Here is a 22,499-nt window from a genome sequence, read left to right as displayed (position 1 = left end):
GTGAGGTGAAGCTCCGCTTTAGAGAACCCCTAGCCCACACGGAAGCCCCAGGGGCAGGACCCCGCTGCGCCCCCGGGTCCAGAGGTGATGGCGGGAGAGGCTGGGGGCAGCCGTGGGGCAGGGCTGAGAAGGCTTTTGGTGGCCGAGGCCTCGAGCTATGTTGAAAGGGGGCAAAAGACAGTGCAGGGAGTAACGGGTTGTCTCGGGACTGTGGGAGGTGGCAGGAGAGGGAAAGGCCGCAGGAGGGACGGGGGTGGGGTGGCCTCGGCTGCAGCTGCGGAGAACGAGCCAGGGCAGGAGACGGAGACGTGCACCCGGGGAGCTTGACTCGGGCACGTTCTGTCCAGAGCCCAGGGGAGGGCACGTCAAGGGTGGGGTGGAATCCAGATGCTGCGTCCACAGCAGCCCTGCTCTCCGCCTCCAGGTTCACCTGTCCTTTGTTTACCCCAATGACTACACCCGCCTGAGCCACATGGAGACCCATAATAAGTGCTTCTACCAGGAAAACTCCTACTACCAGGACAGGTGAGACACTGATGGGGCAGGAGCCGGGAGGGCTGCCTGGACCAGAAGGGCCACAGAGACCCTCCACCAAGGAGCCTTGGCGCTTCCTGGGTGCTTCACACAAGCACACGTGCACACACGCAGCCTCCCCGCTGCAGCCCCGGCCAGGCGTGACCTCAGGCCGCCCCTCCCGCCCCCGCCATGGCCTGCGCAGTGCCCATGCCAGCCTCCCTCACTCCTGCAGGCTCAGCTTTCAGGACTACATCAAGATTGACCAGCCTCCGAAGCAGGGGCCAGAGCAGCCAGGTACAGAGTGACAGCCGAGCTTCCAGGCCAGGCCGGAGGGTGACAGTCCAGACTGTGCCAGCCGCCCCCTCCCCCCGCAGGAGCTTAGAATGCAAACCCCACAGCCCTTCCCCTCAGCCCCAAGGGTGGGGGGAGGAGCCCTTCTCCCCCTCTTCCTTTCCAAGGCACATGTAGAGGACGAAGGGCCCTGGGGGACGCCCGAGGGCCTCGCTACCCCGGCCCATCTTTAGGGAAGCTCTGCTCTGCAGAAGCACCGTCTTCCTGTGGCCTCTCTCCTTGCAGCACTGGGGACTGAGTGGGGCTGTCTGCTGGGTCCCTGCACGTGCCAGGCCCCGGCTCGTGCTTTCTGTCTTCGTGTCACTCACTCCTGACAGCAACTCTATGGAAGAGGGAGACCCTGGCTTTAGCTGAGGTTGAGTAACTCACCCCGGGCCCAGGGCAGACCCCGCCAGGGACCCCCACTGTCTCACCCACTGGTCCTCAGCCGTCTTGTGGATCTTGCTGGGGAGAGGTTGAAACCCCACACAAGGGATGGTCGTTGTTGACAGCAGGTTCCGAGGAAGGCCTTCTAGAAGAATCCCAGTACGGAGAAGCAGCAGAGGACACCCCTGCCCCTGACGGCCAGAACGCCAGGACACCAGAGGGGAAGCAAGGGCCCCCGACAGCCCCCAGGCAGAACGCCACCAACCGCCGCCTCCGAAGCCTGCGGAGACTTCTGGCTCAGCCCCAGGCGGGCCTGGTGGTGCCCTCTGCCACGCAGAACTCCACAGCCCCCTTCCCAGCGAGGACCAGCACCATCCCGGCCCAGCCAGCAGAGAAGAAGGCCAGGAAGCCCAACCCCGAGCCCCATCAGGCCCCACGGCATCCTGACAAGTGGCCCCCGGGACACCCAGCAGGGCACCCGCCTCCAGTGAAGAGGCCCAGACCCGCGGGTGGCAGCCCCGGGAAGACGCTGGGGCAGTCCCAGTGGCTGAATCAAGTTGAGTCATACATTGCAAAGCAGAGAAGGGGTGACAGGATGGAGCCTCTGGACCCCAGGGGGGGTTGGCCTAAGGAGGGGGAGGAGGTGTTGGCAGCAGCTGCCAGCCAGGAAGGACGAGCGGAGGGAGAGGACGAGGGCGAAGAGGAGGAGGAGGAGGAGGATGTGAGTGAGGTGTTGGAATACCTGTCCATGTTCGACCCGGTGGTGAACTGGGACCAGACCTTCAGTGCCGGCAACCTCGACTTCCAAGCCCTGCGGACCGACTGGATTGACCTGAGCTGTAACACGTCTGGCAACCTGCTGCTTCCCGAGCAGGAGGCACTCGAGGTCACGCGGGTCTTCTTGAAGAAGCTTAACCAGCGCAGCCGGGGGTAAGGTAAAGGGCTCTCATGGACTGGGCAGGGGGGGCCCTGGCCGCAGGCGCCTGGGAGGATGAGTGCCTGTTGGGTCCCGGTCCCACCATCAGGCAAGGTCTGAGATCCCTGGGGCCTGGCCCAGGATGCGGGCTGAACACTGGGAAGGCTCTCAGGGAGGGAGCTGGTAAAGAGATGGGACAGGCAAAACGGGGGCTAAAAAGACACCTTGAGACCCAGATGTGGGCTAGAAGGGCGGGGGCAGAAGACATGGATGAGTGCTTTGTTCTTTCGTTCATTCGTTCAACCCACCAACGTTTTTCTGGTTGAGATAAAAGGCACATACCAATCAGTTCACCATTTTGGAGAGTACAATTCAGTGGTTTTTAAGTGTATTCAGGATGTTGTGCAGCCGCCACCCCTATGTGATTCCAGAACATTTTCATTGCTTTTATTTTTTTAATTAATTTTATTTTTGGCTGCATTAGGTCTTTGTTACTGCATGAGGGCTTTCTCTAGTTGCCACGAGCGGGGGCTACTCTTCGTTGCGGTGCGCGGGCTTCTCATTGCGGTGGCTTCTCTTGTTGCGGAGCACAGGCTCTAGGCGTGCGGGCTTCAGTAGTTGCGGCACGCAGGCTCAGTAGTTGTGGCTTGCGGGCTCTAGAGCGCAGGCTCAGTAGTTGTGGCGCATGGGCTTAGTTGCTCCATGGCACGTGGGATCTTCCCGGACCAGGGCTCGAACCCGTGTCCCCTGCATTGGCAGGCGGGTTCTCAATCACTGCGTCACCAGGGGAGCCCACTAGGTGCATTTTTAAAGATGGCAGCAGTGCTCACTGGAGCGGGTAAGCATCGTGCGAGCACGTTAGCCAACGGCAAAGCTGGGCAAAGACCAAGGTCTCCTGACGACTGGCCTTGCTCCCACGTGTGGGAAGAGTGACCCAAGCCCCGCACCCTTTCTGCCAGGAGGTACCAGCTGCGGCGCATCGTGAACGTGGAGAAGCGTCAGGACCACCTCCGTGGGGGCCGCTACCTGCTGGAGCTTGAGCTGCTGGAACGAGGCCAGCACCTGGTGCGGCTCTCGGAGTTCGTGTCCACGCATGGCCGGCAGGGCGTCGATGCCGCTGGTGGGGAAGAGGCTGAGGCCCGGAACCTGCAAGGCCTGGTGTGGAGCCCACACGACCGCCAGAGACATGTCCTGAGTGCCCGGGCCCCGGAGCCCAAGCTGTGCTGGCCCCAGGGCTTCTCCTGGAACCACCATGCCGTGGTCCACTTTGTCGTGCCGGGTGAGCCTCCTGCCACCTGGGCGCTGTCCGCGGAGCAGGGGCCTCTCGTGATCCCGAGCCCCCGGTCTCTGCTCCCTGATGTGATTTCACAAGAACTCGTGGGAGAGGCCACTTTGGGAAACTGGGGCTCACAGGAGAAAAGTAACTAGTCTGAGGTCATGTGGGTAGTCAGGGCCGGAGCTGGGAAGGACGCTGACTCATAGGCCAGCGGCTCTTCTTACTGAACCAGCATTCAGGGTTGGATGTGAAAATCAGCCGGGGCTGCTGGCCTGGGCTTTACAGCTGGCCTGGGGCAGTGAGACAGGGAGGGCAGGCTGGCTGGTTTTTATAACAAGAAAGGGGAGCCCATCAAGGAGTGTAACCGTAGGGTCGGACGGAACGTGAAGGCTGACCGTAAGATGGACAGCTAGAGGGTCTGAGTGTGAGAGCCCAGCAGGGTAACCGTGCCGAGCTGATGACAAGCCCCAGCCCCTGGCCTTCCCACAGAGCCCTCCCTGGGAGGCTGTGTGTGTGGGGGGGGGACGTAGAGGCCCCTGTAACGGTGAGCTCTCCCTCTGCCCTCCGTCCCCCGCTGCTCTGCTGACCTTGCCCGTAGCCACATTACCCTCAGCCAAAGTCTGATGGGACTCCTGAGCGCGCAGGAACCGGGAGTGGAGGTGCCCTCCTTTGCGTTACCTCTGCTTCTTTCTCCCCGCCCGCCCTGCCTGCCCCACCGGGCAGTAAAGAACCAGGCACGCTGGGTGCAGCAATTCATCAGAGACATGGAGACCCTGTTCGGTGTCACCGGCGACCCGCACTTCAACATCATCATCACCGACTACAGCAGCGAGGACATGGACGTCGAGATGGCCCTGAGAAGGTCCAGGCTGCGCAGGTGAGGGTGTTCCCGGCAGGGCACAGCTTGAGCCATCTCTTCCTGAAGCCCCGCCAGCTTCCCTGATTCCCAGCCTCTAGCTTTTCCCAGAGGCCGCACCCGCCTGCCCGTAGGCCCATCCCAGGAGCACGCGCCGCCTCTTCTCTGCCTGCCAGCTTCCACCTGGGACTGCCACAGCTGGGCCCTGAGGCTCAGCCCCTCTCTGCTCTCCCCGCAGCTACCAGTACATGAAGCTAAGTGGGAACTTCGAACGCTCAGCCGGGCTTCAGGCTGGCGTGGACCTGGTGAAGGTAAGCGGCCTGAGAGACGTGACTAAGGCTGCTGAAGAGACGCACAGACGGCTGGCTCCTCGGGGAGGAAGGGTCGAGGACACGGGGGCCTCTCTGCTGCGCCGCAGGCCTGGTACCGGGGTGGGAGCGTTCGTGCGGGGTCCTCGGAGTCCATGAAAGGTCGGGGAGGAGTCGGGATTCCCTCTGTGATGGTGAGAACAGTGCCCTGATGCCCAGTACCCTGGAAACCCATCCGACAGTTTGTTTCACACAAGTTTGTCAGTCACTGAAATGGGAAAGAGCCTGAGGATTGTCCTAGAGAGCGGCCTGGCCTCCTCGCCGGGGTCTGTAGGGGCTGCTGACCCTCCCACCTCTGTCCCCAGGACCCGCACAGCATCATCTTCCTCTGCGACCTCCACATCCACTTCCCAGCTGGAATCGTCGACACCATCCGGAAGCACTGTGTGGAGGGCAAGATGGCCTTCGCCCCCATGGTCATGAGGCTGCACTGCGGTGCCACTCCCCAGTGGCCTGAGGGTGAGCCTGTCCTGGGCTGGGGAGGGAGGAAAGGCCCCTCTGCCTTGCTTCTTAACCCAGAGCTGGAAATAGTCATGTCTACGATGGCAGCACCTCTCCCCACCCTCCCCTTCCGCTCCCCTGCCCGCCCTGGACAGACCGCAGAGAAGTGCCCCCAGGGCTGAGCTGACGCAGCAGCAGCAGTGATGAACACTTCCCGCCTCATCTTCCCCTTCTTTTGTTCATCAGACCTTTATTAAGCACTTACTCTGTGCCAGACAGCGCGCTGTGTGAGGATACAGAGATGGGAGGAAGGTTCCCCACGCCCTGGGGGCTGCTGCCGTCAGAGCCTCCTGTAGGGCTGCCACCAGCCCTTGGTCCCTCCCTGGTAGGACTGCTGCCTTCCCTGGACCCGGAACCTTAGCTCGGGGGGCTTCCCCCCCAAATAGGCAAGGGGCTCGTTCAGATGAGGGTTTTCAGCCTCAGTCTTCTCTGTCCTCCTGGCCCTGGGTCAGCTCATCTGGAGCTTGTCTGTCCACAGGCTACTGGGAGGTGAATGGATTTGGGCTGCTCGGCATCTACAAGTCAGACCTGGACAGGATCGGGGGCATGAACACCAAGGAGTTCCGAGACCGCTGGGGTGGAGAGGACTGGGAGCTGTTGGACAGGTGAGTGGGGAGCGAGGGCACCTGAGAGACCTGGGGTGGGGGGCCCTGGGATGGGGGCAGGGCTCGATCCCCCCCAGGCCCAGCACCGCCTCTTGGGGGTCAGATTCCTTCCCTGGCTGAGACTGCATCTACTGGAGGGGGTACTGCCTCTGCCTGTGTCACAGGGCGGGTGTGGTGGGTGCCTGGCAGACTGTCAGGGGGAAGAACACAGACTCCGAGCTGTGTGGATGTGAATGGGACTGTTCTCGGCAAGGCTCCCGCCTGCCCACTTGGGAGAACACGGCTGGGGAGGAGGCTGAGCTTGTGGCGGTGGATAAGAGACCCGGCAGAGTGTCGGGAAAAGAGCCAGTGTGGACCATTAAAGGGCAACAGGTATCCGGGAGGTTCTGGGTCCCTGGAACCTGGTAGAAGGGAGTTGGGGGGAGGAGGACAGGGTCTGTGGTATGTAAAGAAGAGGCAGGACCAGCCGGCAGGGCGCGGGTGGGAAGAGGGCTTGCAGCAGAGAGCAGGCTGGGGGGACCCCAGGGTGAGGGGATTTCAGAGCACGTGGGTGGTGAGGAAGTGGAGGCTTCGTCTGAGATTCCTCCTTCAAGAACTTATTGCCAAGAGAAGGGAAGGGAAGGCAGACGATCCCTTGAGATTTGAGCTTAAGGGGTGGGGGCAAAGGAGGGAGAGGGGAAAAATCCAAGAGAGAAAGGGTGTAATTGCTGAAACAGTGCCCAGAGGAGGTGGACAGGCAAGGTCAGGGGCTCCGGGGGAGAGGGGACCTTGACAGGGAAGATACGCTCTTCTTCCTGAGAGACAGGGCACTTCCTCACCCACCCATCACTGGGCGCCTGTACTTGGCAGGTGATTTACATCCATCACCTCCTTTATTCCTCCCCAACCTCTGTGAGGTAGGTGTGATTGTCTCCGTTCTCCAGGTGAGAAAACGGAGCCTTGGGGAGAAGTTAACAACTTGCCCCAAATCTCACAGCTATGGCTGTTGGAGGCTTAACAACCCGGTCTGTTTGTTTTTTCCCTAGAGAGCAGGCAGGAGGGAAGGTGACAATACTAAGGGAATTTAAGGTGCAAAGGAGGGAGGGTGAGGGAGCTTGTATTAGATAACGCAGCTCCCATAAAGCTCTGTCAGTCAGACCCCAAGGTGGACAGAAGCCTAGGCTGGTGTTACCTCCACCACAGCCAAGAGGCAGACCTCGACCAGTCCTGGACCTCCCTGCCTCCTCTGAAGCCCGAGGAGAGAGAAACGGCTCCAAATTCCAGTTATTTCCACCTGCTGGAAGCGCAGGCCTCCCAACAGGCCATGCATAGGGAAAGGGGGCGGGGAGGGATGGGAGAGGCCTGCTTTGTGTCCTCCACCCCCCAGCCCCATCCCCCGCCTCCATCATCTCTGGTTCTCACCTCACCCTCACCGTTATCCAGCCCATCGTTATCTTTTCTAGAGGGAGAGGCTCTGGAAGATGCCGTGCCTCATAGGTCCGGAGCTGGGCTTCCAGCCCAGGCCCTTTGGCTCTCTTTGCACGCCCCACCCGCTCCCCTGCCCCGTGGGGAGTAGCCAGAGGGTGACAGGGACAGGGCCTGGCGGAGACGTGGAAGGCAGGCTCCTCGGGGGCCCCCTCCCCACCCCCGCCTCTGTGCACCTGTTGCTCATCCCACCCCTTCCCACCCAGGATCCTCCAAGCAGGCCTGGAAGTGGAGCGTCTCTCCCTCCGGAATTTCTTCCATCACTTCCATTCCAAGCGAGGCATGTGGAACCGCCGCCAGATGAAGACTCCGTAACCCCGGGGGTGGCCCGCTGGACCCACCGCTTCCGGCCCCTGCACCACGGTGGCCTGGCCAGTGCCCGCTTGCTGCCGGAGGGGGAGAGGGCGGGGAGCAGGGGCCGCACTGGGCCCGAGGGGCCTCCGAGCCGACACCCCCTGCTCCGGCAGCTGTCCTCCATGGGAGGAGGCCAAGGCCTCTCCCCACCTCTGGGCCTCTGGGGCCAGGAGATGGGAAAGAGACGGGACAGCTCCCGGGAAGGGCGGCAGAACTGGGTTGAGGAAGGAAAGCCCTTGCCTGGGTGACACCACCCTGACCGGGAGGTCCCTTCCAGCGTCCACCCTGGGCTCCTCAGGGGGCAGTGGCCGTGGACTGGGAAGCTCTCCTATTGGATGTATTTTATTGGGGTTTTTATTTTTTTAACAGAAAACCAAAACTGTAACTGTCCAGATCCAGCACTGACTGTGAGTGGGCAGTCGTGCATTTAGGGGGGCCCCACATACCTCAGACCCACAGGTGCGTCCCTCGGTCCTTGACCAACAGCTGATTTGTAACCGAGGAGCCGGCCTCACGTGGAGCCGTTCTCAGCTCTCCCGCAGGCATGTGACTCCAGGACACGCATATCTCTCCCAGGTGGCCACCCAACAGCTGGCCACCAATTAGGGCATTAACCTTACCCTCCAGGTGGCACTAACTCCAGACTGGCATCCTCTTCCCGGTGTCACGATGGGCAGGGGGCTCCTGGCCCCCTGGTGTTGGGTGAATAGGCCGTGTATCATGGGCAAAGTGGGGAAGGCAGGGACGAGAAGCCCCTTTCTGTCCCAGCGGCCTGTGAGCTGGGCCTTGGGGACCATGTGAAGCCGAGCCGGGAGAGGATGAGAGGAGGGGTGGGATCCAGCGGGAAGGGATGAGAAGGGAAGTGGGAAGCTTGAGTCCTCACAGCCCAGCTCCCTCCTGCAGAGAGGGCCCCAGGCCGGCCCGGTGGGGAAGACGAGGAGGAAGACACTCGGAACTAGGGAACAGGGACCCCGGGGGAAGGTCTGGGGAGGCGAGGGCATCGCTCTGAACTACTTGCTCACGTGGAAGGGAGCAGGGCCGGAGGGTGAAGCTGTTTCAGGGAACACAGCCCCTGACCGTCGTAGTCTGGGGCACCCTCTGTCACCTACGATCACGCACTTATCTTGCACTAACGATCCCAGACGCCTTCTGGGGCTGGGGATTCGTCTACCACTGCTGCCTCTGCCGCGCTCTGATTCACCAACGGTGCATCGCACACTGCATCTCGAAGCCCGGTGTCTGTGAGGAAGGGCGTAGGGGGAGGTGCAGCAGGGCCCAGGGGGCCAGTCAGCTGGGCCCAGGCTCCGTGCTGTGGCGGAGTCCAAGTCACAGCACGTGGAGCTGCAGGGTCTACTTGGTGGGCCCTGCATTCACCAAGAGCATGAACTTGACGTGTGGGAGAATGGAGCCCCTCGAGAACCTTCTGGAGGTTGAAGAGAATCCCTGCCTCCCTCTTAAGAAATCAGGAAGGACACAGGCTTTTCAATTCATAGACTGTGGTTTACGGAGGCCATATCTGCCCTCAGGCCGTGGCTTTTTATGGTCCCTGCTCAGGCTCCGTGCCTTGGGAAAAGGGCTGTAGGGAGTAGGTGAGAGTGGCAGTTGGCTGGCTGCGGTGCCAGGTTTCTTTCTGGGGCCACTCGCATCCCTGGGCATCGCCCTGCAAGGCCCAAATCTACCCAGACAGCCCTCCCGCTTCACCCCTCCTGACGACAGGAGCCCGCCCAGCCTCCCCACCCCTCCTGACGACAGGAGCCTGCCCAGCCTCCCCTGCCTGATCCATCACCCCCTCTGCCCCAGCCAGTGCCTTGTGTTTGATGTTTGTTACCTCCACACCGCCTGCCTTAATGGAGAGGGCCTGGCACGGCCCCTACTCTGTAGGGAAATGTGTAGGGTGGGGGGAGGGAAAGCATTGAATACAGCATCTTCTCAGAAAACAAAACGCTCTTGTGTTTTCCTCTTGCCCATCAGGGTGGGAGAGGGCTGGGCCCAGGGTTCACGCCGCCGTCCTGCAGCTGTCAGGCCTCTGATGGACGTGCCAGGGACCCTCCACCCTTCACCGCCTGGGGGGTGGGGCCAGCCCTCCCTGGGCTGAGGTTTACTCGAAGGGGCGCACCTGGTTCCTGTCTGAGGAGCATTTTCTGAGCACTAGATTCATGGAGGTTGGTGGTTTTAGTTGAGAAAGGATGGTTGGGTAAACAGTGGAGAGAAACTGAGGTGTGGCTTATCCTAAAAGAGCAGATAGGGACTTCCCGGGTGGTCCAGTGGTTAAGAATCCAGCTTGCAACGCAGGGGACGCGGGTTCGATCCCTGGTCGGGGAACTAAGATTCCACATGCCACGGGGCAACTGAGCCCGCGTGCTGCAACTAGTGAGCCCACGGGCTCTGGAGCCCGCGCGCCGCAACTAGAGAAGCCTGCGCACCGCAATGAAGATCCTGCGTGCCGCAACTAAGACCTGATGCAGCCAAATAAATAAATAAAATGTTAAAATAAATAAAAATAAAAGATCAGACAATTGAAAAGTCATTTCTGTTTGAGCTGGGGGTGCCCTGTTGCTGCTTTACAGGTACAAAGGTACTGTCCTAGTCATATTTGGTCTAGGCAGAGATCAAAATTAGTTTGTATTCCTTAAACTCATGCCCGAGAGAAGGTCCTGCTGTGAAAGCTGGGGAAGCCTATAGTAGGTTCTCAAAAAGCATCATGCGTACACACACCAATCCAGAAATGACTCGTCTGCCACTGATGCAGCAGATGGTAATTAGCCCAAGGCACTTGGGCCGGGAAATTTGACTCAGCAGGACCCAGAGGAGAGGGAATGACTTAAAAGCCTCTTCTCCCTCCAGGCTAGGGGTTGCTCCTTTGAGCCGTTTCTAGGACACAGATGGAGAGAGCAGCCCGGGTGCTCAAGCCTCCCCAGCTGAAGACATAAAGACTTACAGTGGATTTGCGGAAACCTTTATAAAGAGAAATCATTCCATCCCACAGAAAGGGAAAACAGGCCTGGAGCAGAGTGGAGGAATAGGGTGGGGTCAGAACCAGAGTCCTTAGGCTGGGCAGGCCCAGCCTTCGGTAGGCATGCCTGAGGTACAGGAGGTGCTGCCAGGAGGAAGGTGGGTGGTACCCCAGTCCGAGCTCAGGACACCAGACCGAGATGAGTTCACTTAAGCTGGTAAAAGGGCCCATCTTTGTTCCAGGGCCGAGGGTAGGAAGCAAGGGCATCTACGTTGCCCTTCCAGGAGCTCTCCCAGGGGCTGTGGACTGTGCCCATCAGCCTGGCAGATCAGCGGGGGAGAGAGCAGGAAGCAGTGGCCGGCCCAGAACCTGTAGGGAAGCAGAGAGATGGTGAGGAGGGCAGGTCAGACCAGTGCCTCAGGCTTAAGTGTCCCACGATTGCCCTGGCAGGCTTCTCAGGACGCAGGTGCAGGTTCAGATCTGAATCTGAAGCAGGGCCTGAGGCTCTTCACTGCCGGCCAGTTCCCAGTGGTTTTGTTGCCGCTGCCGGCCCGTGGACCACGATTGGAGCTGTACGGGCTGCCGGACAGTGCCAAGGAGAAAACCCACATCTCCCTCCTCCTCCCACTAACCACAGCCTCCACCCAGCCCAGGCTGGAGAAAAGCCCAGCCTAAGAAGAGAGAGCACAAGGGGACCCTGGTGAGTCCCAAGCCAAGCTCTTCTCCAAGAGCCCGTCCCTGCCTCAGGTCTATATTCTTCCCCTTTTGCTTGGCAAGGCTCTCTCTCTCTCAGCCCAATCCCCCAGAGGTGAGAAGGGCCACCTGGGGACCTCCCATCCTCCCTCACCTGCCTTCTAGGCTGTGTTCAGAGAGGGGTCCTTGAGGTCCTGGCAGTCAGGAACCCAGTCTTATGTGCCCCGAAGGCTGTGATGAAGACGTTGATGATGACAGTGATGAAGACCAAGGCGGTGGCTGCATTGTTGAGCTGGTTTACTCGCCACTGCTTTTCTACCTCGTTGAGGTTCAGTCGAGCTGTGGAGAAGGGGGAGTGGCAGGTAAGTGTGCGCGGGGCGGTGGGGGGGTGGTGGCCACAGCCTGGAGCTTCCCCCACCATAGCTGCTAGAGTCCAGAGAAAGTCTGGTCCCTCAGAGATCAAGGGAGGTGGCAGCCATTGTGCTGAGATGCTTTCTCCCCAACTGATCGGTGTGGGCTATCCATGTGGTACTCAGTAGAGCCAGGATTTGCGAAGTTATACTGGGTCTTCTAAGAGTAGGGATGCACGCTCGCACAAGAGGCTCAAAGGAACGCTGCTATGAGTTAGTGAGCGTAGTCATTCAGCAGGTATTATGGAGTGGCCACTAGATGGGATACCAGGAGGTGGGACAGGGTGCCTCCCCGTACTGTGTGGTTGTTACTTGGGCATTTGAAGGTGCACAGGGCTAACAGCAGGTTATGGCTGAGAAGGTGGCCTGTGCAAATGCAGGGTGTGACAGGGAGGCACTTGGGGCTTTTCTTCCCACCGGGGGGGCATCCCCCCACCCCGAGGCCAATTCCAGGCCTGGGCTCCTTACCAATGACCAAGAGGAGGATTCCAATGACCACCTGCAGAAGCAGAGAGATGCTGATGAGGGTGACCAGGGTGGTGTAGTGATGCGAGGATGGCCCCTGCTCCAGCACCGCTTTCAGCTGCGTGGCGTTAGATACAAAGAGGGCCACGTCCAGCATGCTCTCTGCCACGCTCTTCTTGGTGGCATAGTGGTTCAGGTTGATGGGCGGGCTCCTCCTGGGGCTGGCGTTCCCAGGCTGTAGGGGACAATACACAGGCTTACCTGGGAGGCTCCGGAGGGAAAGTGGTTGAGAGGCTGGGAAGAGGAGTGGGGTTTTAAAGGTCTCCCCTCACCAGGTGGGAAAGGAGGGCAGGTAACCCCTTCTCGGTGCTGTGGTCTGAAAGAATAGAGGTGGACTAGAAAACCCTTACGTGCGTTTGAACTTGGAAATGATGCTGTGTTGTAATTTCTGTTTCATGGAGGGTCACTCTGCTTCACACCTTCACACATGGAAAGGGAGGAGGAGTCTGGGCTGCTTGTAAACGAGCGGTCCTCATTTTATTCGCCATTTTACCTAGGCCAGGCCTGGCTTTGGGTGGCTCTTTTCCTCCGAGAGTAAAGCGTCTCAGCTCTGAGGCCTGGCTGGAGAAGGAAAAGGCACCTCTTCTTCCACAACGATGCGGCCCCGAGGTGGGGTGCAGAGCTTCACAAATGGAACAGGAGCTGCCTGTGGGTCCCACTCGGCCCTCGTGGGGAGCTCTGGAGCCGCAGCCCTGCTCGGGCACATGTCTGTGTGCCCACATGCACGCACACAGCAAAACATACTGGCCAAAAGCTCTTCGTTGGTTTTTCTATTACTTTTTGGTGAGAATTTATTGAAGCATAATTTACATTTGATTTGATTTTGAAATATTAAAACGAAGCTCTTCTTCTTGAGAAGTCACTCTAAACGAGAGAGTCACGATGCAGTGCCTGTGGTGTGGGCCTCTGTGCTGGACCAAGAAATTCAGACTGGGTGGTGCAGGCAACCCTGCAGTCACTCAAGAGAACCTGGGTAGGTTTTAGGGAGATTCATTTAGTATGGCGCTTGGGATGCATCAGCTCATGAAGGCCCGGAGACAGGGAGACCCACTGAAAGGTTATGGTCTTGATTTAGGGTCAGGCTGTCAAGGAAATGAAGGAGAATGGGGGTGAGAAAGGAGAGGAAGGGAGGCCTCGGAGATGTTACAGCCTGGATGGGATGTCTTTTGAGCGGGCGGGTGCGCGGGTGGTTGGATGGGGCAGGTCTCAGAGGGTTCTGGGTGCCCCTTTTGGATGCTGGGCTTGTCTGGAGCTGGCTGGCCTCGTTGGTTAGGGCCAGGGATGCCAAGGCCAATACCCCACGAAGCCCACACTGTCCCTGTCGGCCCTGAGGCTACAGCCTGTGGTCCTAGCTTACCTGGTAAATGTTTGTTCTGGGTATAAAATGCCCTCACAAGGAGAGAGAGTCCATGGGGCAGCCCCCGGCTCTCTCCACGACGCAGAGGCCTCTGCCAGGCACAGCTGTGAGCTGGGGCTTCTTTGCCCCCGTTCCCCACCCCCCACCCCCACCTCCAGTTTGCCCATAGCAACGAGCTTTGCACTTTCTCCTCCTTCCAAACCCGGCTCTAAGTCCAAGACCTGATAAACTGAAATTACTAAGAAAGCTTCAGGGAGAGACCCCCCCGCCCTTCCCTGAAAAGTTGCATATGAACAGTGATGAAACCATAAATCCCATAGTGGTGTTCCGTTGTTTTGTTTTGTTTTTGAGCATCAAGCAGATAGTGCGTGGAGGCAGGCAGGGGTAGCAGGGGTGGGTATCACAGGCACAGGTCTTCCAGAGCCTCAGCAAAGACGGCTGTTCCTAGGTTTTTTGTTTTGTTTTTGTTTTTGTTTTTGTTTTTTGCGTTACGCGGGTCTCTCACTGTTGTGGCCTCTCCAGTTGTGGAGCACAGGCTCCGGACGCGCAGGCTCAGCGGCCATGGCTCACGGGCCCAGCCGCTCCGCAGCATGTGGGATCTTCCCGGACCGGGGCACGAACCCGTGTCCCCTGCATCGGCAGGCGGACTCCCAACCACTGCGCCACCAGGGAGGCCCTGTTCCTAGGTTTTAATAGACCTGATGGGCTTTGGTTGTTAAGTGATCTCAGGGCCATCGCTTCACAGAGGATGTGGGATCCCAGGAGCACAGGAGGGGGCAGGCCTCATCCTCTCCTCTTTAATTTAGGGCCTGCTTTTATTCTGATTTGTGCCAGTTCGGGATGCTTTAACTGAGAGTGGTGGCGGGAAGCTCTCAGGGTCCCCTCTAAATCCCCCAGGGCACCGTTCTCCCGTGTCCACGTGGTGGCGCTCAAGGCCCGGAGGAGCACCTTTGGTACGAGCTGCGCGGCGTTGCGGGGCGGAGTGGCGAGGGATCCACGGACAGGACAGGACTGGTGTGAAACCTGGACCCCCGTGGAGGCCCGGGACGGGAGCCTGTTCACAGGTCTGCCCAGGCCGGCCTAAAACCCACCAAGCGTGTCAAATGAGGGTTCAAATGATCCAGTCCTGATATTGGGGCCTGCATGGATGGGTCACCTTGCAGGGTGGGGAGTTGGTTAGAAGACAGATGGCTGGGAGACCCTGGGAGACGCTGCCTAGAAAGGGGTCGCCCCGTGGCAGTATCTTTAAAAAGCAGGAAAAGGGTTTTCTTAATCCCTCTGAGCCACTTTACGTGCAGCCCTGACCTGAGGCAGAGGGATGATTGAAATGACCTGAGGGCCCTCCCTTATGGCCTGAGGATTCGATTGGATGAACCCCTGAATCCTGCAGGACGTCCCCCTTTCTGCCGACAGCCCGGAGCCCAGGAGCGACCCCAGGAGGAGTGGGGGCGGGGGCGGGGGCGGGGGCGGGGGGAGGCCGCCGGGCGCGCTCCTGCCTCGGGCGCTGGCCCTTTAAGGCCGGCGTCCCGGGAACAAAGGCCCGGCCTGAGCACCGGCCTGAGTCACTTCAGTTCCTCCGCCCGCGCCCTCCCCGCCCGGCCCCTTCCCACCCGGGACTACCGGCGGCTCCGCTTGCGCCCGGGGGTCTGCGGAGCGCGCGGGCGCGGTGGGCGCTGGCCTGCCCAGGCCCCTGTCGTCGTCTGACTCCTCCGGGCGTGGGCCGGGGGCTGGCGGCCGGGACCCCCGGCTCTGGGCCTCCCACTTTGGGCCTCAGTTTCCACATCCACAAACCGGGGAGATCCCTTTCTGGAGGCCGAGTGAGCGGGCTCCTCCCCAAAGCAAAGAGAACTCCGAGCCTCGGACTTTTCCCGTCTGAAGTGCGTCTTGCCGTGACCCCTGACCCTCTGTGTCTATGTCTCAGGCCCCCACCCCCGCCCTGCACTGTTCCTCTAGGACAGCGGGGCGCCAAGCCTGAGACGAGCCCCTGCTGGAGAGGCGCGCGCCCCTCAACCTGCCCACCCGCGGCAGCTGAGCGTCTAGGCAGGGCCTTGCTGATAGGAAGTCCGGGCTCCGGGGTTCTGGGCGGCCAGAGGACCTGGGTTGGGAGATGGGGTGGGATGACACCACAGACCCCTCCCCGGGTCCCCCGAGTTGCCCCCCGCCTGGCCCTGCCCCAGCACAGCCGTTTCCCTCCCTTTTCCTCGCCCTGCCCACCGTCCCGCTCAGACTTCGCTGTTCCCGGGCTCTGGCTTGCTTGCCAAGTCCCAGCTCCCAAGGCTGGTGTGGATTCCATCCCTTGAAGTCACGGATTGCTCCATTGTTCTGCCAGACAATTATTTATCCCTTAATCCTTGCTAGCCTATGTTTTTGTTTCTTGACAAAACTTGAGTTGGATGGGAAAGGAATAACTCTTTTAAAAGAAAAGTAAACACAATTTTATATTGTTTATTGACCCTAAGGTCCGTGGGAACACCAGCTCCAACAGATCATTCTGCCCTTTCTTGGAAACAAGATTCCAGGGATGTTCTTCCAAAGGGGTAAGTAACGGTCCTACCAAAAAGCCACGGGATCCGCTGCTCAGAGTGTTTAGGACCTGGAGCCCGAGGCAGGAGTGAGGGCTCTGTGGTTGGAAGGCCCAGAGGTGGGGAGCTGCAGCGGTCCAGAGGGAACCACAGAAGTCACGGCAGGTACAAATCCTGCTCCTGCAACAAGCTGGCTGTGTGCCTGTTCCCATCACCAGGTTCCCTTTCTTATCTGCGAGACGAGGGAGGTGGGATAAATGATTTCTTGGCTCCCTTCCAACCCAGAGCCATCTAGGAGCGGGGAAGTCCCCTCCTCTGCCTGGAGTCTCAGGGGCCGAGGACATGGCTTCCGAGAGGCAGAGGCCATGAGTCACTTGCCCTCGGCAGCTCCAGGGCAGGGGTGACCCTCCAGTGAGTCATCCCTGTCAGCCCTGAGAAAAGCCATATGACAGCTTCCCCGTGTATCAGTTCAAACTCAGGGCATTAGACAAAATAGGCCCAGAGGAGCTGTGGGCTGTCGGCCCCTCTGTCAAAATGCCCAACTACCCAGAAAAAACACCTGAAAGGAGATAGTGAAGAGCCGGCCTTTGGAGGGCTGGTTTCACAAAAGGGAAGGGCAGATCCCAGCCCAGGAAGAGCGAGCGATTGGTTCAGGTACATGGATGTGAGTGACCTACTGCGCCGATTTGCCTTTGATGAGGTGCCTGAGATCCCTGATTCTCTGTCAGGATTAAGGGTGAAAGGGTGCCCAGGTCTGTCATACTGCAGACACACGCGGGCCCCAGAACACGGGGAATGGTGGCAGTTCCCACTTACAGATTACAGACCTTGTGCCTGACACACTGCTAAACACGGGACATAGGTCATCTTATCCAGTCCCCACAGCCCTGTGAAGTTGGGGAGGGCATCCTTGTCGTAGCTGAAAAAACAGGGCCTCAGAGAGCCTAAGTAACTTGTCCCACAGCACAGTTTTTATCCCAGTTCTCTATATGCCAGAGCCTCTAATTTTAACCCCTACTCTATGACCTCCCAGAAGTTGAAGATAGACTCCCTGTCTCCAAGGAGTTTAGGCTCTAAAGATAGATTTATGTGGCCTCAGATGAAAGAAGACCAAATGGACACTTGCTCAGAGGAGGTATAACACCCCTCCTGGGGTGGCACTTATGTTGGGCTTTCCTGAATCTACAGGGGGGCTGTGTCCTGAGCCCCTGCCCCACTGTGGCAGAAAGGGCCCTACACCCATAGTCAAAAGGCTTGAGTTCAAACTGGTAAGAGTTGACCCGGGCAGCTGGAAGAATAGGGTTGACAGAGAAGCTTTCATCCGGACATTTTGAATTTTGACTCGTGTAAATGTTTGAACTATCTAAAAATAAATAGTAAATAAATAAATAATAAAACAGAAACGGATATGCACCCCAAAAGGCCAGTGGTTTATATAAAGCAGAATTTATAACTTCACCTCACCTAGGCCTTAGCTTCTCCATGTGTGAAATGGAATAATATGCCCTGTTTAGCCCAAAGTGCTGTTAAAAAGATCAGTGAACTAATGTGGGTGAATGTGCTTTGAAAGCTGTGAAGCCTTAGAACAAGGATGAAGTGAGAGAGAAAACCCTCCTACTCAGGACCACACTCCCACCTGTGGGCCTGGAGGCATTTAAGTACTAGGTGCTGACTCAGCCCGACCCAGCCCACATTCCGAAGGTTTGTCTTCTCAGCAGCACCCCTGGTCTTTGAAACCCTTCTCTACCCATCTGGGAACCTGTCTCCTCGCCCACCTGGGGGACGCTCCCCTGCAAGCTGCTCCAGGCCCATCTCTCAGGGAGGGAAATTCTCAGACAAGCCCACCTACACTGGGTCCCCACGGTCCCTGCCGTGCAGAACCCCCAGCTGGCGTCCACCTGCGTCTCCAGCTGGCGTCCTGCCCCTCTGCCCTCCCTGGAGGGGCTGAGGGCTCACCGTCCTTACTGGGCCATACCGCGTGACTCACTGGTCCCTGAACATGCCCCAGCCTTCCACCTGCTCCTGCCCCCTCCAGGACTAAAGGCCTTTCTTCCCCGTGCCCCCTGGGAGGCCGGCCCTCCCTTCTAGACCCTGGGCTGTGCTCGGAGCCCTCCAGGTGGCCCCTCCGGCCACCTGCTTTCCTGTGGGGAATCCATCTTCCGTATTCCTGGGTCTCCACGGTGCCAGGCTCAGTGATTTGCCCACATTAAATGCACAGTAAATGATCACAGCAGGGAATTTTTTATATGAAAGAGTTACTTCAAAGAGTTTTTTTGAAAAAGATCAAAGAATGGATCTCTGAGGGTGGGATTTCAGGCCCAAGGACTGAGGAGGAGGGTGAGGAGGGTGCTGTTTGGACAGTGAATCTGTGCCCCTGGTCCAGGGAGAGCCCTGTTTCCCCGGGTATCCTGCCTCAGGGAACCAGTGACTCAGGCCGGCTGCTGCCGCTGGTCTTCAGGCCAAAGCCTGCCAAGGCCCGGACCCCTGAGACACTCAGCCTGCAGCGTTCCCGTGCCAAGAGCAATGGGTCTCGCCCTTAAATGTCAACAGGCTCTGATCCACCGCGGATTGGGTGTCCGCGTGCTGTTCCTGTCATAACACCAAACTGGCCCAGAAATCTCCTCTGAGCCCTGGGTGCAGTCTTACGAGGCGCCAGCCCTGCCCCAGGTGCACACGGTTGCGTGAGCCCTGGGGCAGCCCAGCCTGGCCAGGGGCCCCAGGGATTTTGATCCCCCTGTGAGTCCAGAGGTGACAGGCTTTCTCTCTGACAAAAGGGGGCTGTGGACACGCAAGAGCAGAGTGGGCAGGCAGGGACGGGAAGGCGCGGGGGCTGTGATAGGAACCCCGTGGGGCCTGCTTCCTTTTTCTTAGGCAGCATTTTCCACCTCCCCTGTGAGAGGTCACCTTGTCAGCCAACTGGGTCAGGGTCCAAAGTTAATTGTGGATTTGCCACATAGAAACTTCCATAGAATTGGAAAACGAGTTCTTTCTGAATTAGCACATTGCTCTGGGGCTTCCAGATCCATCCAGCCCTTTGCTCCGGGCTTTGGGGTTCTCAGCTGCATCCCGCAAGCCCGCCTGGCCCATCTCTGCTCATGCTAATCCTACCCATCCTTCAAGGGCCAACAAACTGAGCCAAAATTCAAACAATAATAACTAAATACTGAGAATGCTGTATGCCAGGCACAACCCCATGAAGTTGGTTTTTTTGTTTGGGGTTTTTTTTGGCCACACCGAGAAACTTGCAGGATCTTAGTTCCCCGACCAGGAATTGAACCCGGGCCCTCAGCAGTGAAAGCCCAGAGTCCTGACCGCTGGACCGCCAGGGAATTCCTGTGAAGTGGGTATTAAGAGTCCCATTACAAGCAAAGACATGGAGGCTCAAAGAGATTAACTGCCCAGAGTCACCAGACACTGAGGGATGGTCCCAGCTCCCAAATCCTACACCTGAGTTCTCCCTTCTCTAGACCAGTGCTTCTCAAAGTATGGTCCCTAAAGCAGCAACTGCAGCATCACCTGGGAACTTGTTGGAAATGCAGATTCTCAGATTCTACCCTAGACCTGCTGAATCAGAAACTCGGGGTGGTACCCAGCCCTCTGTGTTTTAACAAGCCTTCAGGGGAGTCTGATGCACCTCAAGTGTGAGGGCCATTGGTCTACGTTGCACTGCCACACTGAGCTCGTGGCCAACGCCTCACATGCTTACAATCTTCTAAGCTCCGTGCTAGACACTTCCATCGACTGTCACTGAGTTCTTTTAACAACACCTGTTTTACAGATGAGAAAGTCAAGGCTTAGAACAGTTCAGTACTTTTGGCCAGGATCACCCAGCTGTTGAAATTAGAGTTGGGATTTGAACCCAGGCAGGCTCTGGAGCCTGTGTCCTTTTTTTTTTTTTTTTTTTTTTTTTTCTGGCTGTGCCACACAGTATATAGGATCTTAGTTCCCCAACCAGGGATCAAACCCGAACCCCCCGCAGTGGAAGCACAGAGTCTTAACCACTGGACCGCCAGGGAAGTTCCAAAGAGCCTATGTCCTTAACCACTACAGTCTTTAGTCCCTGGAAGCGTAGGTCCCAAAACCCCTCAGAGGTGGACCCTGAAGGATGCAGAGGGTATCTCTCCAGACCTCCCCGCTAAATGGCGAATAAAACCAATTTATTCGTTTGGCCCCAGCCGCACATGCCAGCAGCTCCCATCCCCAGTGCCGGGTCATGCCCACCACGTGCCTGTTTACAGGTCCTGACGCGTTTATCCTTAGACCCTCTTCATGTCTTCACTCAAACATTTACTGAGCCTTTCTTGGTTTTGTAGAACCTTAGATTTTGCGGCGGAACCTGTGTCCAGATAGGAAGCCTACACACGGGTAAGTGAAAACGACTCTCGGAACAATTCATCATAAAGCAAAATAGCAACATTCCACACGACAGTGCGTATGAGTTTTGTACGTTCCCACTAGAGGATATGTTTGCAGAAGGCGAGCGTTACTTCCTTGGCACCTCAGGCAATTAGAATGAGAAGCAGTGAGAGCTGTGCCGGCAGTCCCTGGCTTCGGTCCAGGGGAGCACACCTCATCGGGACATCATACCTGTCACGGACATGGGAAAAGGGAAGGTGGTGAATTTCCCACCCCACCCAGCCGTGCGCAGACCTGCCAACATCCTACGTGTTCTCCGCTCCTAGCATGTGCTGGGCAGCGAGGATACCACGAGATTGCCGCCTTCCCGACACCCCTGTTCCCCTAATCCCCTAAAATGACAGGGATTAGTAGAGCATCAAGTGCATAAAGGGGGAAGCATAAGGGAGATAAAAAGACCTTTTCAGTCCCACCCCAGTAGATAAGCTTTACGGAAACAAGGACTTTATCCGTGTTGCTCGTGGCTGTATTCCGGAGCCCGGCACCTAGCCTGACGAGCCAACGATGGCTCTGGCACCCCTGTATTCATTCACCAGGGGCTGAGGAGGGAGGACCACTGTGAGCTGTTCTCCCCGGCTGGGCCTCTTACACGGAGCCCTCTGTGGGTGCAGGAAAGTGCCTGTCTTCCATAGGCGCGTCCACTTCTGATGCGGCCTTCCGTGCTGCATCACAGCCTCAGTGCGTGTGCGTGTGTGTGCGTGTGTGTGTGCATGTGTGTCCATTGTCCCTGGGGTCGGCACTGCCAGGGGCCGGGCATAGACAGGCAGGCACAGAGGACGGGGGATGCTGTTGTTTTCACTGGAAGAAGCCCAGCTGCAGCTCCAGGTGGGTGGGATCAAGATGGTGAGGCGTCCCCAGGGCACTGGGTCCCAGATAGCAAAGCCAGGGCAAACAGCCCTCAGGGTCGGCCAGCCCTGAGTCAGATGCCCTCTCGGCCCAGAGCCTGCCTGCCAGGATTGCTGCCACCCCCGCCGCAGCCCCAGGAGTCACCGCTCTCCCCCCAGGCCCAGCAGACCCCACTTCCTGCCTCAGGATCACAACTCCCAGCCCCAACTCCTGCACCCTGAGCGGCAGCTCTGGTGTCGTGGGCCAGGGTCTGGGGGAGATGAAGGTCAGCAGACGGGTGGCCCTGGGCTTGGGGCCGGCTGCCATTTCTTTCCCCGGTGACCTCAGGCAGCACCCACAACCCCACTGCTTCCCAGCCTCCTCTATGGCAAAACGAGAGGATGCCGGCCCCTCCTTCACTGTGAGGGGCTAGCGTGTGGTGGAAGGGGTGAGCCGCTGCCAGGCTGCCAGACCCTTGGCTGAAGGGCCGTGAAAGCCCCAGGCCCGTTCTCAGCCAAGCCAAACCCCACCGCATCCTCTGGAATGATCCAGCCGTGATGCTGACCCTGCTGGGCAGCCCGAGCTCCAGAATGCTTCCAAAGGTACAGCCTCTCTTTCCATAGCTGCGTTTATCCAGCCCTTACCAGGTTCCAGGCCTTCTTCTAAGTGTGTTTATGCACTATCTCATTTGCTTCTCATAGACCTTAAGAAGAGGGGAAATGCAGGTTCAGAGAGATTAAGCAACTTGCCTGAGGTCACACAGCTAGAGATAGGGGAGTCAAGATTTGAACCTGGGTCTGTCTGAGGCCAGAGCTCTCGCTCTTGACCACTATTGTTCCGTAAGCCTCTGGTCAGCTCTCGTTCTTTTGCCACCTTCGTGGAAGGCCAGGGCCCTGAGGAAATCTTTCCTCTAGTGCCTAACTCAGTATTTGGCTAGTAGTGTGTGCTCAGGAAGGAGGGAGGGAGGGGGGAGGGAAAGAAGGAAGGGAGGCGGCCGGTCCTGCCCTTAGCCACCAGCCTGGACTCAGGCTGGAAGCCCCTTTCCACTGCCCAGGGCGTTGCCCAGGCAGCGAGGCAGTTGCTAGGTCACTGCTGCACCCTCACTTTTTCTAAAAATACAAACAGACAAGCCCTCCAAGGCCACCAGACAGATATCCAATTGCTCTCTAGGGTCACTGCTGTGTGGCCCGGTCCTGCCACCTGACACCTGCTCCCTCTGGGCCCC

At 58.4% G+C, this 22,499-nt stretch overlaps 3 protein-coding genes across 6 annotated transcripts in view; 2 read left to right on the top strand and 1 right to left on the bottom strand.

The window, feature by feature from the left end:
* Positions 1–9,446, top strand: part of B4GALNT3 (beta-1,4-N-acetyl-galactosaminyltransferase 3) — a gene marked incomplete at its 5' end in the record, with an annotated part of 94,601 nt that extends 85,155 nt beyond the window's left edge. Inside the window, 9 exons of one of the 2 annotated variants that reach the window (XM_081249172.1) lie at positions 425–525; positions 749–810; positions 1,362–2,163; positions 3,109–3,428; positions 4,149–4,302; positions 4,520–4,592; positions 4,955–5,108; positions 5,629–5,755; positions 7,426–9,446. In XM_081249172.1, the coding sequence (XP_081105298.1) occupies positions 425–525; positions 749–810; positions 1,362–2,163; positions 3,109–3,428; positions 4,149–4,302; positions 4,520–4,592; positions 4,955–5,108; positions 5,629–5,755; positions 7,426–7,534 (1,902 nt within the window). In that variant the 3' untranslated portion in view covers positions 7,535–9,446. Of the gene's footprint in view, positions 1–424; positions 526–748; positions 811–1,358; positions 2,164–3,108; positions 3,429–4,148; positions 4,303–4,519; positions 4,593–4,954; positions 5,109–5,628; positions 5,756–7,425 lie in introns of both variants that reach the window. The other variant, XM_081249171.1, reaches the window with a different exon arrangement.
* Positions 9,447–10,560: 1,114 nt separating this feature from the next.
* On the bottom strand, positions 10,561–12,591 carry NINJ2 (ninjurin 2). Of its 3 annotated transcripts, XM_081249120.1 has the most exons (4): positions 12,427–12,591; positions 12,098–12,329; positions 11,378–11,558; positions 10,561–10,895 (listed from the first exon to the last, which is right to left on the bottom strand). In XM_081249120.1, exons 2-3 carry the CDS (start codon positions 12,249–12,251, stop codon positions 11,392–11,394), a joined length of 321 nt encoding a protein of 106 aa, XP_081105246.1. In that variant the 5' UTR covers positions 12,252–12,329; positions 12,427–12,591; the 3' UTR covers positions 10,561–10,895; positions 11,378–11,391. The 3 variants fall into 3 exon arrangements, with proteins under 3 accessions (XP_081105246.1, XP_081105247.1, XP_081105245.1); XM_081249121.1 differs by having other exon boundaries at positions 11,374–11,558; positions 12,098–12,502; XM_081249119.1 differs by having other exon boundaries at positions 12,098–12,502.
* A 159-nt stretch (positions 12,592–12,750) lies between these two features.
* The window catches only part of LOC308625168 (uncharacterized protein), a gene marked incomplete at its 5' end in the record, with an annotated part of 133,182 nt that continues 123,433 nt past the window's right edge, over positions 12,751–22,499 (top strand). The window contains 5 exons of the mRNA XM_081249108.1: positions 12,751–12,860; positions 14,409–14,575; positions 14,925–15,388; positions 15,971–16,048; positions 20,347–20,398. Coding sequence (XP_081105234.1) covers positions 12,751–12,860; positions 14,409–14,575; positions 14,925–15,388; positions 15,971–16,048; positions 20,347–20,398 — 871 coding nt within the window. The remainder of the gene's footprint in view (positions 12,861–14,408; positions 14,576–14,924; positions 15,389–15,970; positions 16,049–20,346; positions 20,399–22,499) is intronic.

The sequence above is a fragment of the Mesoplodon bidens genome (assembly GCF_964165515.1).
Source record: "Mesoplodon bidens genome assembly, chromosome: 11".
In the NCBI taxonomy this organism is placed as follows: Eukaryota; Metazoa; Chordata; class Mammalia; order Artiodactyla; family Ziphiidae; genus Mesoplodon; species Mesoplodon bidens.
Note: the sequence above shows the minus strand (reverse complement) of the source record. Positions and strands in the feature narration are given on the sequence as shown.

Excerpts from the sequence above, each read along its gene's own strand:
- NINJ2 (XM_081249120.1), bottom strand. The coding sequence starts at position 12,251 with ATGCTGGACGTGGCCCTCTTTGTATCTAACGCCACGCAGCTGAAAGCG. Across the intron at positions 11,559-12,097 it reads AATCCTCCTCTTGGTCATTG|CTCGACTGAACCTCAACGAG; the intron begins GTAAGGAGCCCA and ends CCTTCTCCACAG.